Source organism: Anabrus simplex, chromosome 1, assembly GCF_040414725.1.
Source record: "Anabrus simplex isolate iqAnaSimp1 chromosome 1, ASM4041472v1, whole genome shotgun sequence".
Taxonomy (NCBI): domain Eukaryota; kingdom Metazoa; phylum Arthropoda; class Insecta; order Orthoptera; family Tettigoniidae; genus Anabrus; species Anabrus simplex.
The window spans coordinates 430,422,229-430,434,397 of NC_090265.1; the positions used below are offsets into that span (position 1 = coordinate 430,422,229).

General features: G+C 36.8%; 1 protein-coding gene across 1 annotated transcript in view; it reads left to right on the top strand.

The window, feature by feature from the left end:
• The window catches only part of LOC136856903 (isovaleryl-CoA dehydrogenase, mitochondrial), a 56,906-nt gene that overhangs the window by 11,392 nt on the left and 33,345 nt on the right, over positions 1–12,169 (top strand). The window contains exon 4 of the mRNA XM_068226734.1: positions 638–799. Coding sequence (XP_068082835.1) covers positions 638–799 — 162 coding nt within the window. The remainder of the gene's footprint in view (positions 1–637; positions 800–12,169) is intronic.

The following is a 12,169-nucleotide window of genomic DNA, read 5'->3' on the forward strand; positions in this document are numbered from 1 at the left end:
GTGCCTTGTCACCTACAGTAGAAATATGAAAATATCCTCATAATTTCAATGGGGATGCATGTCACATTCTTTGCAAAGTTTGGTTCCCGGTAATTGCTTCACTTAAAGAACAACAATAGTCCGCAGCATAGAGAGCACATCTTGATGACGAGTGCAATTTCATTTGTCAACATTGTCCTGATGAAGATTGCCATAGGTCAGTTAAAATGTTGAAGTCTTTTGTTCATATTTTGAATAATTTCTTCCATACAGTTTAGCCCAAAAATCCATATAATTTCAGACCGGGAAAGCTTCAGTTACAGTAATAACAATATTAATGATGTTTTTTTCTCCTCCTAGCTCTTCTAATGGCTGTTCCTATGCTCTGCAGAGGACCGCTTTATACCACATGTAATTGTAAAGCATAGGTGACAGCCGCAGCATAGCCAGGAGGAAGGCGAGAGCTCCCTGAAGGGGTTGCCTCGGTTGCTTTATTATTAATACAGAATTTTACAAGCAAGGAAAGCAGACCCGGCCAACAGCTGGAAACTGCAGATGATGATGATGATGATGATGATGATGACAAGTTAGGACAGGAGTTATTTGTGTCTTCACTAGGAGGGACAGAAATGCTTATATTTGTCTCTTATACTTACAGCTCTGTTCAGGGGAACATATTGGAGCCCTGGCCATGTCAGAACCGGGATCAGGATCTGATGTAGTATCTATGAAGCTCAAAGCAGAAAAGAAGGGAGATTATTATATTTTGAATGGAAACAAGTTTTGGATCACAAATGGACCAGATGCAGATGTTTTGGTTGTAAGTATTATTATTGTTGTTTCAAGCTTTATAGGCTATGGAATAATAATTAAAAAACACAAACATTTTATCTTCATTGTGGTTACTAATTGAGGTCACGACATATTTTTAATAAACCTGATATACTGCAAATATGGAGGCAATTTCACAAGTCACGGCAACCATGCATGTTAAGTCCAGTATATTGTTTGAAAACCTGTCACTTTATTGGTAGTTAGTTAACAGCACACAGAAAATATCATGTACTACCAGCTGTACTTCAAGATGACTGCATGTAAAGTGGAACAGTGGTCATATATGAAAATTATTTTTCTGTGGCAGAAATGCATGTCTGTATCATATAGAGTTCTTAATGGAAGACATGCATTGGACTGTGCAGGAATTATCTACATATATGAGTATTTCTGCATTCTCAGTGTTCTGAATTTTATGACAGGATTTACCAATGTGCAAGTTTGGTGCAACAGATGCGCAGAAGTAGACTCTATATGCCACATGTCCTATCCATCTGGAGCATTTTCACGGTAAAAGAAATGACATGATAAGTCAAATTATTGCATTATTGATGTTACGGGGATACCTGTGGAACAGAAAGAGGTTAAAGAAGGTGCTGGGGTGAATGGGTCTATCTACAACATCAAAATTAATTTAAAACTTGAACTGAAGGTTATATTTCTTCATAAAACAACAACTTCACAAATTTTCACTTAGTGAACATAACAACATGTCAGGTACAAAAGCAATCTTGAAACCAGACTAGGAAAAATCCAAGATTAGTGAATTGTACAGATTCTGGGCTTCAAGCCCAGGGTTTTACAATTTCACAGATACCGGATCCAGTTTACAACTTTAATTCAAAACAAGGATTCATTTATTCAAGGGCAGAAATACCCTAATTCAAGAGCAATTGCTCCCAAAGTACAATATCTAGCCTTCCAGAGGCACTTGTTACTCTTACAAAACTTTGAAAAAGAGCTAACAGGCTCTCAGTTTCTTACGGCCCACTCAAGGCAACATTACATCAAAATTTACAATCTCTGGCCTCTCAAGCCACAATTTACAATTTGAATTGGTTTTTACACAGGAGTATCTAGTACCCAACCTACAGGGCCTTTCCGAAAAAGAACAGGTTAAATAAACGGCCTGAACACAAACTGAATGGAGGCGTACCCTGCACTCCAGATAATGAAATATAAAATCCTACAGGGCTCTTGGCCGATGAAACTGGGGCTCTTCCCACACTACTGAGGCGGCTCGGATGGAAATAACTTTAATACATTACAGAAACGAAAGGTTGCAAAAACGTAGCCACCTCAAACCAAGATGAAGGGGAGCTCGAGAGGGTAACTCACTCTCTATCCCCGATTTACAGTTAGAACTTTATGAAATTTTTACATTAGCCGAAAGAAGATTTACATTTTAGAAAAGAATTGTTACATAATTAAAGATTCGGACCTTCCCCTCAGATAAAGTAGCGGAGACAGCAAGAAAGATAGAATTTTATGTGGCCATTATCTTATAGATGTTCTGGCTGCTGACGAAAGAGGCCTCCTGCCTTAACACACACACTTAGAAAGACGACGATCAATTGGCAAGGAAACACGAAAAGCCGCAACTTATATACCCTCAGGGAAGGTTCGAGAGAATTCAAGACTAATCCAGGCTCGCCCTCTCAAATTTTATTGGTGAATTCAAAGTAAACAAGAAATGCGGGATTGGTTGAAAATTAATTACAAAAATTTATGATTGGCTAGATTCAAACCTGGCGGAAAGAAAAAGAAGTGTTACCAACCCAAAAATAAATGAACATAGTCAGTAATGGACAACCTAGAAATACAAAACTTCTTTAAGTTATTTCTTTCACCTTGCACCAGATCACCATGATCATAGTCTTTTGGTAGTGTCATCTGTGGAAAAATGTCCAAACTTCTTGATGTATAGCAAAACAAAACAAGGAGAAATTCAGTCAGTTTAGGAAAATTCACAATAACAAAATTACTTAATATTTCAGTGGTAACATCTTCCGATTAAAATTCCAAGTTCAGATATTATCAATTTCACCTTTTGATCGATAGGGGAGTTTATAAAGGTGCTTATTTTGAATTTGCGGCGTTGAGGTGTACCTCCTGGTACAATTGACAAAACATGATTATAATGTACTTTTGAGTTTATTTTATGCATAGTAAAACAATTACGGTATATCTGTTTGTGTCTTTCAGTTGCGTTGTGTTAGCTCCTATACCTGGACCCACTTTGTTGCTAGCGTTGAGAAGGACATTCCAGTGACCTTCAAATGCATATATTGGATTTTTGTTGGTGCAACTTTATTGGAAGATGTAACACAGTTGCGATGACTTATGAAACAACTGTTGTACAAATACAGTGATTACTTAAAGATTTTGAGTGACTATATAGTGGAACTATAAAATCACACTCTGAATAAGACTGAATGATTCTAATGCATTTCGATGCATTGATTTCAGATGTGTCAGTTTTGCTGAACACACATTTTTTTAGTGGAAAGTACTTTTCGTTGGAGGAGTCAGCAGGCCAAACACTAGTAAACCAACCATTTTATTGTTCCTGGAGATTTAAAACACTTCAAGGACTCTAAAGAGGGATAAATAACATCATAATTATACTTCAGTGTGAAAACTAATTTAGTTCTCTTTATTGAGAATTGTCCGTCTGTGAAGGTTAGTGTCCACAGTAGTAGCCTTCTGTCTTGACCTGCCACATCCTATATTTACATGTGTTTTCTTGTGATATTGTGCATCTGAGTGTATTTATAGACTATGAGGTTATATTTTATTGTTATATGTTGACTTTCATTGTGTAGTGATGATAACACTAATCATCCTCCTCCTGCTCCACATCCCTCATCCAATTCTGCTAGGTTGGGGTGTTTATAGCATTTTTCCATCTTTCTTTGTCCAACCACCATTATACCACTTTAAATGTGTTCTAATCCAGGTTTCTTATAATTATGCTATTATTGATCATTTTCAACCACCTTAGTCTGGATCTCCCTCTTGCCCTCTCTCCTATCCCAATCTCCATCATCCGCTTCAGCATTGTTCACTCTTCCATTCTCTTAAGATGTTCAAACCATCTGAGTTTGTACCTCTCCATTTTGATTTAAAGCTTTTTCGCTCTGAGTTCGAGCCCCGCTGTCGGCAGCTGTGAAGATGGTTCTTCGTGGTTTCCCATTTTCACACTAGGCTGTACCTTAATTAACGCCTTAGCCGCTTCCTTCCCATTCCTAGGCCTTCCCTATCCCATTGTCACCATAAGACCTATCTGTATTGGTGCGATGTAAAGCAGATTGCAAAAAAACATTTCAAAAGATTCCACTCTGATATTTCCTTCTTGATGTCCTCATGTCTTTCTGATTGTACTTCTTAAAAATATCATTTCACTGGCCTGGATTTTATAATCCTGTCATTGTCCAAGTCTTCGCTGCATAAATCAGTATTGGGCAGTAGTACATCATGTACATCACCTCTTTACACTTCATTGGTACTTACTTTCTAAACACCAGGTTTCTCACACTCTGTAGAATGCATTTCTTTGTTGAATCCTTTTACTGATCTCCATATCCAGCCCTGCATCTTGCATCAGTTTGCTTTCCAAGTACTTGAAGTTCTCCTCAATTTCAAGGTTTGTCCCTTTATTTTTATAATTCCTTTCCCTTACCTTTTTCCTCTACTCAGCACCATTCTTTTACTCTTTTCCATATTGATTTTCATTCCATAATTTTTAATAATCTCGCTCAACATATCAAGTTGCCCTTGTACTTCCTCTCCGTTTGCTCCCCACATCACAATATAATCTGCAAACATAGGAAAGAGAAGAAAGGACAGATAAGAAATGAGGACAACAGGAAAGAAATATTGGAGTGGAAAAGCTTACAACAAAATGGAGAGGTATAAACCTTCAGCTCCCTCCCCATATTTTACCTTTGTCTCCTTCACAGTTTCATCCGTCGTGATTATGAATGACAGTGGTGAGTGCAGAATTCCTTGCCATAGTACGATTTCATTCTTTCCTATATGTGTCTGCTGCAACAATTTTTGTACATTGGACATATTCTATCATTTGTTTTCTAAATCCTTTCTGTTGCATTACTTTCCGTACCTTTGCTCTGGGTACACTATCATAAGCCTTTTCTACATCAAGGAATGTCATCACCGCCTAATGTTTATCCATTAATACGTTCATCCCGACATGCACCACCAGTGGTACATGATTTAAAAAAATTGCCTTTCAAAAATGGCTTTGTATTTAGTATTGCGTTTCTTAAAAGACAACATTGAGTTTTTATACAAATAATGTTGTTATTCACACAAAACCCCTTAATCAGTGGTCAGTTTGCATATTTTGAGAGTTTTAGAGTCACTTTACGCACTTTATTTTGTGCACCATTGATGGCACATGATGGCATTTGGAAATCAAGAGAATAGGAGAGGAAAATTATCCACCTTTTTTAAAGCCCTGTGTTTGTAGTATTTTAACGTTGTTATTTTTTAGATGTTTTTTTCTAGGTTTTAAGTGTTTTGTATAGTTTTATTAACTTGCCGATTTTAAATTACATGGCTGAAGATGATCCTACGCAAGGGTCAAAACTGGTCCCATATAATATATTGAAAAAAAAAAAAAAAAAACTACAACCTGTGCTCCAGTCATTGACCAGGTCAGGGAATGAATCAATATATAGGCTATTAGTACAATGGGGTCACCACTCCCAAAGTGATTTATTAATGATTGATAAATGCTATGAAATGAGAATGGAGAGTGTTGCTGGAATGAAATATGACAGGGAAACCCGGAGTATCCGGAGAAAAACCTGTCCCGCCCCCGCTTCGTCCAGCACAAATCTCACACGGAGTGACCGGGATTTGAACCACGGTATCCAGCGGTGAGAAGCTGACGCGCTGCCATTTGAGCCACGGAGGCTCCTCCCATATAATATATTAAATAGTTTAATTTTGTTATTCCATTTCATTTTGTATTGAAAGGTGGATAATTCCTCTCCTATTCTCCTGAATATTGTGTTAGTACAGATCAAATATGAAGTTTCTTATTCATGCTGTCGTGCGCCACGTGTGGTACATGCAATTTCATGGTCATTGAAGTAGATTTTGAATTTTTTAAATTTCCATTACTGCTAGTATGAGTGCAACAACTCCCATAAGCAATCAGTAGAGTGCTCATTCAGTGCATCTGTGAACCTCTCACGTTCGAAAAATATTAAAACAATTTACAGTTCATTGTTTATGGTTTGCATAGTTGTCTTTGGCCTGTGGCATGAAATGGTATGTTTTTCAGGCACTGTTTTAGAAAGAGTAAAACCACATTCCTATTTTAATTTATGGTAGGCTTAAATATTTGTTATGGATCCTGATGAGATTGATGAAATCCTAAATGAGGGCACATGTGTATCTGAACTTAGTGATATATTAGGGTCTGGAAGTAAATATTTACTATCAGATACTGAAAGTGATAGTGACTTTATAAGTGTCGTGGAAGAAAGTAAGGAGGAATGAAGTGTTACAGAAAGGAGTGACGGTGATCCAGTATAAATGGTAGTAAGTACTATTCATAATGATCATGTAAATAATATTCCCCTGTAATTTTCACAATTTTTACATCACCTTTTTTTTATGATTATGGATAACTGTGGCTTTCTGGTTGGTTGTATCCATTCTAAATTAGGTTTAGAAAACTGAGGAATCTTTGTTTGAAAGGTTCACTTGAGTATTTGAGCAGTTCAGAATTAATTCCCTCTTCTCCAGGTGTTTTACTATTTGTAAGTTTCCTCAAAGTTAGTTCTAATTCTTCTAAAGTTACAGATTCTGTTAGATTGTTGTTAGATATTGGCAGAGTGAGCACTTCATCTTTTGAACTTGTCCAAAGTGTCTGAAAATATTTAAGCCATTCATTTGATGGTATTGCACTGAGTTTTAAGTCTTCCTTTGTTCCCTATTTAATTTCTTCAGAATTTTATATGTATGTGATTTTGGTCTTGTTAAGTCTATTTCTAATGTTGATACAAAATTTTCCCAGCTTTTTCTGTGTTTTTGTCTTACTTCCCATCTTGCTGTTGTGCTGTTATGAATGTAATTCAATATATCTCCTAGTTTACCAGTTGATAAAAACTTCCTGTAAACTTGTCTTTTATCTAATATAACCTTTCTAATTTCTTCATCCCAGATTCTCAGTCCTTTATTCCTCTTCTATTTTTTCTTCATTCCTAAACTGAGCTAATATTTGACCATTCTTCCTTCTACATTAGTACTCACTGATGTTGACTGAATTAGGTTATTAACACTTTAGCGTCGACGTGTACATTTGCTTTTTTCAATTTTAAACTGCGGAAATGCAATATACATATTTCAGGTTGTTGTGGGCTATGGATGTTCGTAATTTCATTCGTACATGATAATCAAAGACATAATTTATGTTCAAAGTTACTATTTTTGTGTCCCCCCATTGGGGTAACATATGGTTATTAGGTTGACTATGCAACAGAGAAAGTAGGGGTGACGGCCTTTTTACCTTTGCTGCTGTGGAACGCTGTGCTCTGTGTTGTGAGCTGTTGGTTTACGCACCTTTCAATGAGTTCCTTGTAATTTACAGTTTTGTGACAAGAATTTAATTCATGTTATTTGTGTTTCTGTGTTGAGTAAGCCATGATTACCGATAGAGAGAGAGAAGAACAACTTGAAAAGGGTTCGAGTGCTGAATCAAGTGATCTTGACATTTAGGATTTGCAATGTGATGCCACCTTTTCCGAGTCGGAATTCAACAGTAGATTGTGTAGTGAGGACACTAGCAAAGATTCTGGTGCCGCATCGTGCGATGATTCAACCAAATCACCAGCCAGTGACAATTACTGGGGAACATTCTCAGGTTTGCAGAAACATTTTTTATTTACACGTAGCCCCGGTTTACAATGTCGTGACCCTAAGGGATGTACAACAGGCTGAGGACTTGGGTTCGGAGTTTTGGGAGCGTATAATCAGATTGGCAAAGTTTAAACACTAATTATATTCCAACACCCAGAATATTTACACATCAATATATACAATAATACATACAACACAAAATCTCTGACACCAATTACTCTCAATCCCTTCTCAACTTCAGATCTCTGAGAAAGTTCAAGTCTTTTTCCTAGTACACAGAAAAATACATATAATACATATATTTACTGGTTGAATACTTAACTACGGAGTATAGCTGATTCTTGTACAGCTGGCGTCTTCACTCTTTTCTTCTTGCCTTCTCCTCTTCTGCGTAGATATCCCTGGAACTCGTTACTCTTCACGGCGACGTGACTTCTCCCAATTAAAATTGAGCTGCTAGTCTATAAGCTTATATTCCAATACCTACTTTGATAATCGGTATGGAAAACCCTTGTGATTGTTTACCAACAAATCACACTCAGTTCGGGAGCCTGATATCCCTCTATCTTACTATCACTTTACTGCGTACTGCGACTGAATGCTAAGTCTACCACCTCTCCAACAGTTCTCCCTAATTGATTATTCACTTCCCCGCGCGATATTGCCTACCGTCGAAAAGCCTCCTTTGAGGTCTGCCAGTCCAAAAAGCCTCCTTCGAGGGATGAAAGTCAAAAAGCCTCCTTCGAGGGATGAAAGTCAAAAAGCCCTGTTGTTTACAAGTTACCAAGTTATATAGTTTCTTCTATTCTTTCTAGAATAATCCTACTGATTCATATACCACCACCACAAGTCACTAGTTCACGTCACGACTGCACTGTTCTCTGATTGGTTCTTTCACATGGAACCACCCAGTCACGTTGTATCACACACATTGTTCCAGAACACTTTGGAAACTGTTTCTATGCCCTTTACACGTGACTCTGTATATTTCCAACCCAAAAGAAGTGCGTATTTCACTTACACAATGTTTCACAATATTGAGACACAAAGCTCTTGGCTTATGAGGTTCTACGCGACATCGAATATTCTAAATTCTTCGAGTTACTCAGTTATTTATCTTATTATTATTACAATCATTTATGAATTATGAACATACACAAACTCTACTGTAATTTCCCTTCATATATACATGCGTTCATATGCCTGCTACTTTTTAAATCACAGGCTTTTTACCCTGGAGTTCGCAGATTCGAATCCCATTCGAACCCTTTCGCTCTCTCGTTAATACGCGGAAGGCGCGTCGTGAGCCGTCGTTCACGACAACAATTTCATCTGAGTGCTAAATCTCAACCAGTACTTAAGAATAAAGCAATAATAGACTCCAATCCACATTATTTTCCTTGCCATTAATAATTGAATTCTGATGGTTGCATATGTCAGAGAAATTCCACTGTCTGTTGCGCAATGCACAGCGTGCTGAGAAAGGAATGGGCACTGCGCTGCACTCTATGAACACCTTACTTGAACAAGCAATGCAATACAACAGCGAATGGTAGTGCTAGTTTCGTGCAACAGCCTAAAGTTGAGAGGCCTGGAGACACTACCATGTCACCCCTCATTTTGTATGAGCGTCCGTCAGCCCACAAGGGATGACATCGTCTTCAACGTGTTAAGTCTATTTTGACAGAGCCATTTTATGCTTGGGTCGCTTAAAAGACCCTGTTCTGCACAGGGTGTCTTTTATTTTCCATCCATCTTGGCTTTAAGTGGACTGGTGAAACTACTAAGGAGTAATCTGTTTCCATTTCAGGACTTCAAAATACTCTAACATCTAAAATTAATGCTGCTAGTTTTTGGTTACAGATGACATAATCAATGATCGATTTTTGATTCCTATCTGACCATGTGTACTTGTGACTATCGTTATGTGGAAACATTGTATTAATTATTTTTAACTGATTGAAGAGAACAAAATCTATAAGTTTCATTCCATTACTGTTATTAGTTGTTTCTCCATTTGTTCCTATATTGTTCTGAACTTTTCTATTTTCTACCTTGGCATTAAAGTCTCCCAGTAAAAGTATCATATCTTGCTTATTTATTTTGTTAATTACTTTCTGTAAATTGTCGTAAAAACTAACATCGTCTTCTACTCTTCCCTGTACTGAGGCATATAATCCTATGACTCTAAGACAGCTCGTGAATAGCTTTAATCTTATCTGAATAATTCTTTAATTCCAGAAAGTATAGCTGTCTATTCTCGATCCTAGTCTTTCATGTATCATGACCATGACTCCTGCTTGGCCTCTAATCTCTTTCTTGACCCCACTATAGAATTGTAGGTAATTTACTGTTTCTTTGAAGCCTTGTAGTTTTCATTTGGTTTTGAAATTTATATTAACATCATTTGTAAACCTTTTGTAGAAATAGACTAGAACACATGTGCTCAGCCTCTGATAATATGAGATTAAGGCCCCTCATATGTACACACACACAGTGTAGCCTTACCTTTGGCCTGCTCAGTTGAAGACCGAAGGCATGACAGCATTAACAGCATGTACAATTTGCTTTTTTATATTTTATATATATACACCTGGTTGGCTGCAACATTACACACAATGAACTTCATTATTAGATCTGTATTGACATATAACTTTTTCAATTCAACTGAATTTTTCAATATTTCTAAAAATATAAAATTACAATGTTATATTATACTGTACACTCATTTGACATCTGAAGCATCCAGTGTTTGTATAACAGATACTGTCAACTTAATCAAGGACATTCTTTCTCTTCTGTAGATCTAGATCTTCTCATTTTGCTTATAGAAAATAAAGGCATTCTTCTCAATATTTATATTCATCTCAATCAAATAATCCCAACAGTACAAGCCTTACCAAAATTAGATCCATTATTAATTTTAAAACAGCCCTATGTATACAGTCATAAAGAAAACATCTGTGTGATCTTGTTCACTTAATCAAGAAAATGTAAACAATTAAACACATTAATAATAATAATAATAATAATAATAATAATAATAATAATAATAATAATAATAATAATAATAAATTTTTTTTAATGGTGTCTATAAGCTGAAGTGTTCTCAGTATGAGGCTAGCTATATAGACCAGACTGGAAGTTTTGTTACCCATTGTCAAGAATATATTAATACTAAAAAGAACATAATAAATATTCCTCCAGGATCATTCTTTCCTTTCTGTATAGCAAGATCACCGAGCAAGTTGGCCATGCGGTTAGGGGCTTACAGCTGTGAGCTTGCATTCGGGAGATAGTGGGTTCGAACCCTGCAGTTGGCAGCCCTGAAGATAGTTTTCTGCGGTTTCCCAATTTCAAACCAGGCAAATGCTGGGGCTGTACCTTAATTAAGACCATGGCCACTTCCTTTCCACTCCTAACACTTTCCTATCCCATCATTACCAGAAGATGTCTGTGTCAGTGTGACGTAAAGCAACCCGTAAAAGAAAAAAAAAAAAAAAAAGCCCCACCAAGATTTTGCCATTACGCATATAGAAGATAAAGGCACTCTTCTCGATATATTTATCTCAATCAAATAATCCCAGTGGCAAGCTCAGTGAAATTTCAGAAAAACATAAACATCCTTCTCTACAAAATAATTGAAATATACTTCAAGCAGTGGGGCAACAATTCAGCTTTGGCTAGTTATACGCGAACTTCTCTCCGCCCCAACCCAGTACCACTCCCTCCACCTTCTCCTCCACCTCCTTCGATAGAGGCTGCTCTTGACAACCACTGAACAGCATCAGTCTAGTGTAAGTTCATCTGCTAAGCAGAGCCAAGCCGACGGGGCTGTTTCATTTCATTTTAGACTCCTCTTTCAAGTTCAGGAGATACGAAATACATTCACAAAGTCTACATTATGGTTTACTTCAAGTTCCAGTTTGACTGCATTTACCAGTATATTTTTACCCACAGATACAGTTTCCCAAGATAATTTTGCCATTGCATATTTTCTTTTTTAGGAAGTGTTCCCCAGTCCATACGTTCCGGTCAGATGTGCCACATTTACTACTAACAACAAGCAGGATTGATAGTTATAATTTTTGATTTTACCATTTGTTTTCCCATGCAAAAATATTCTTGAAAGATTGTATGGTAAATTTCATTTTTATAGTCATTGCTGGATTAAGAGTGTGTTTGACTACGGTTAGGAGTTTCCTTATACGATGGCATTTCTGCATTTGACCCTCATTAAGAGGAAAAGTAGGTGTCAAGACAAAGAAAAACATTGACAATTTGTTTTCTCCATTTTAAATGTTGTGTTTGCAAATATTTTAATCTCTTTATGTATATATTTTAGGATTGGAGTTTTTAACTGTGATATACTGTCAATTGTAGCTGAGGATGATCTCGAAGGAGATGAGGCATGTACTACATTAGAAAAAACACACACACTCCCTCTCTCCAATACATTACT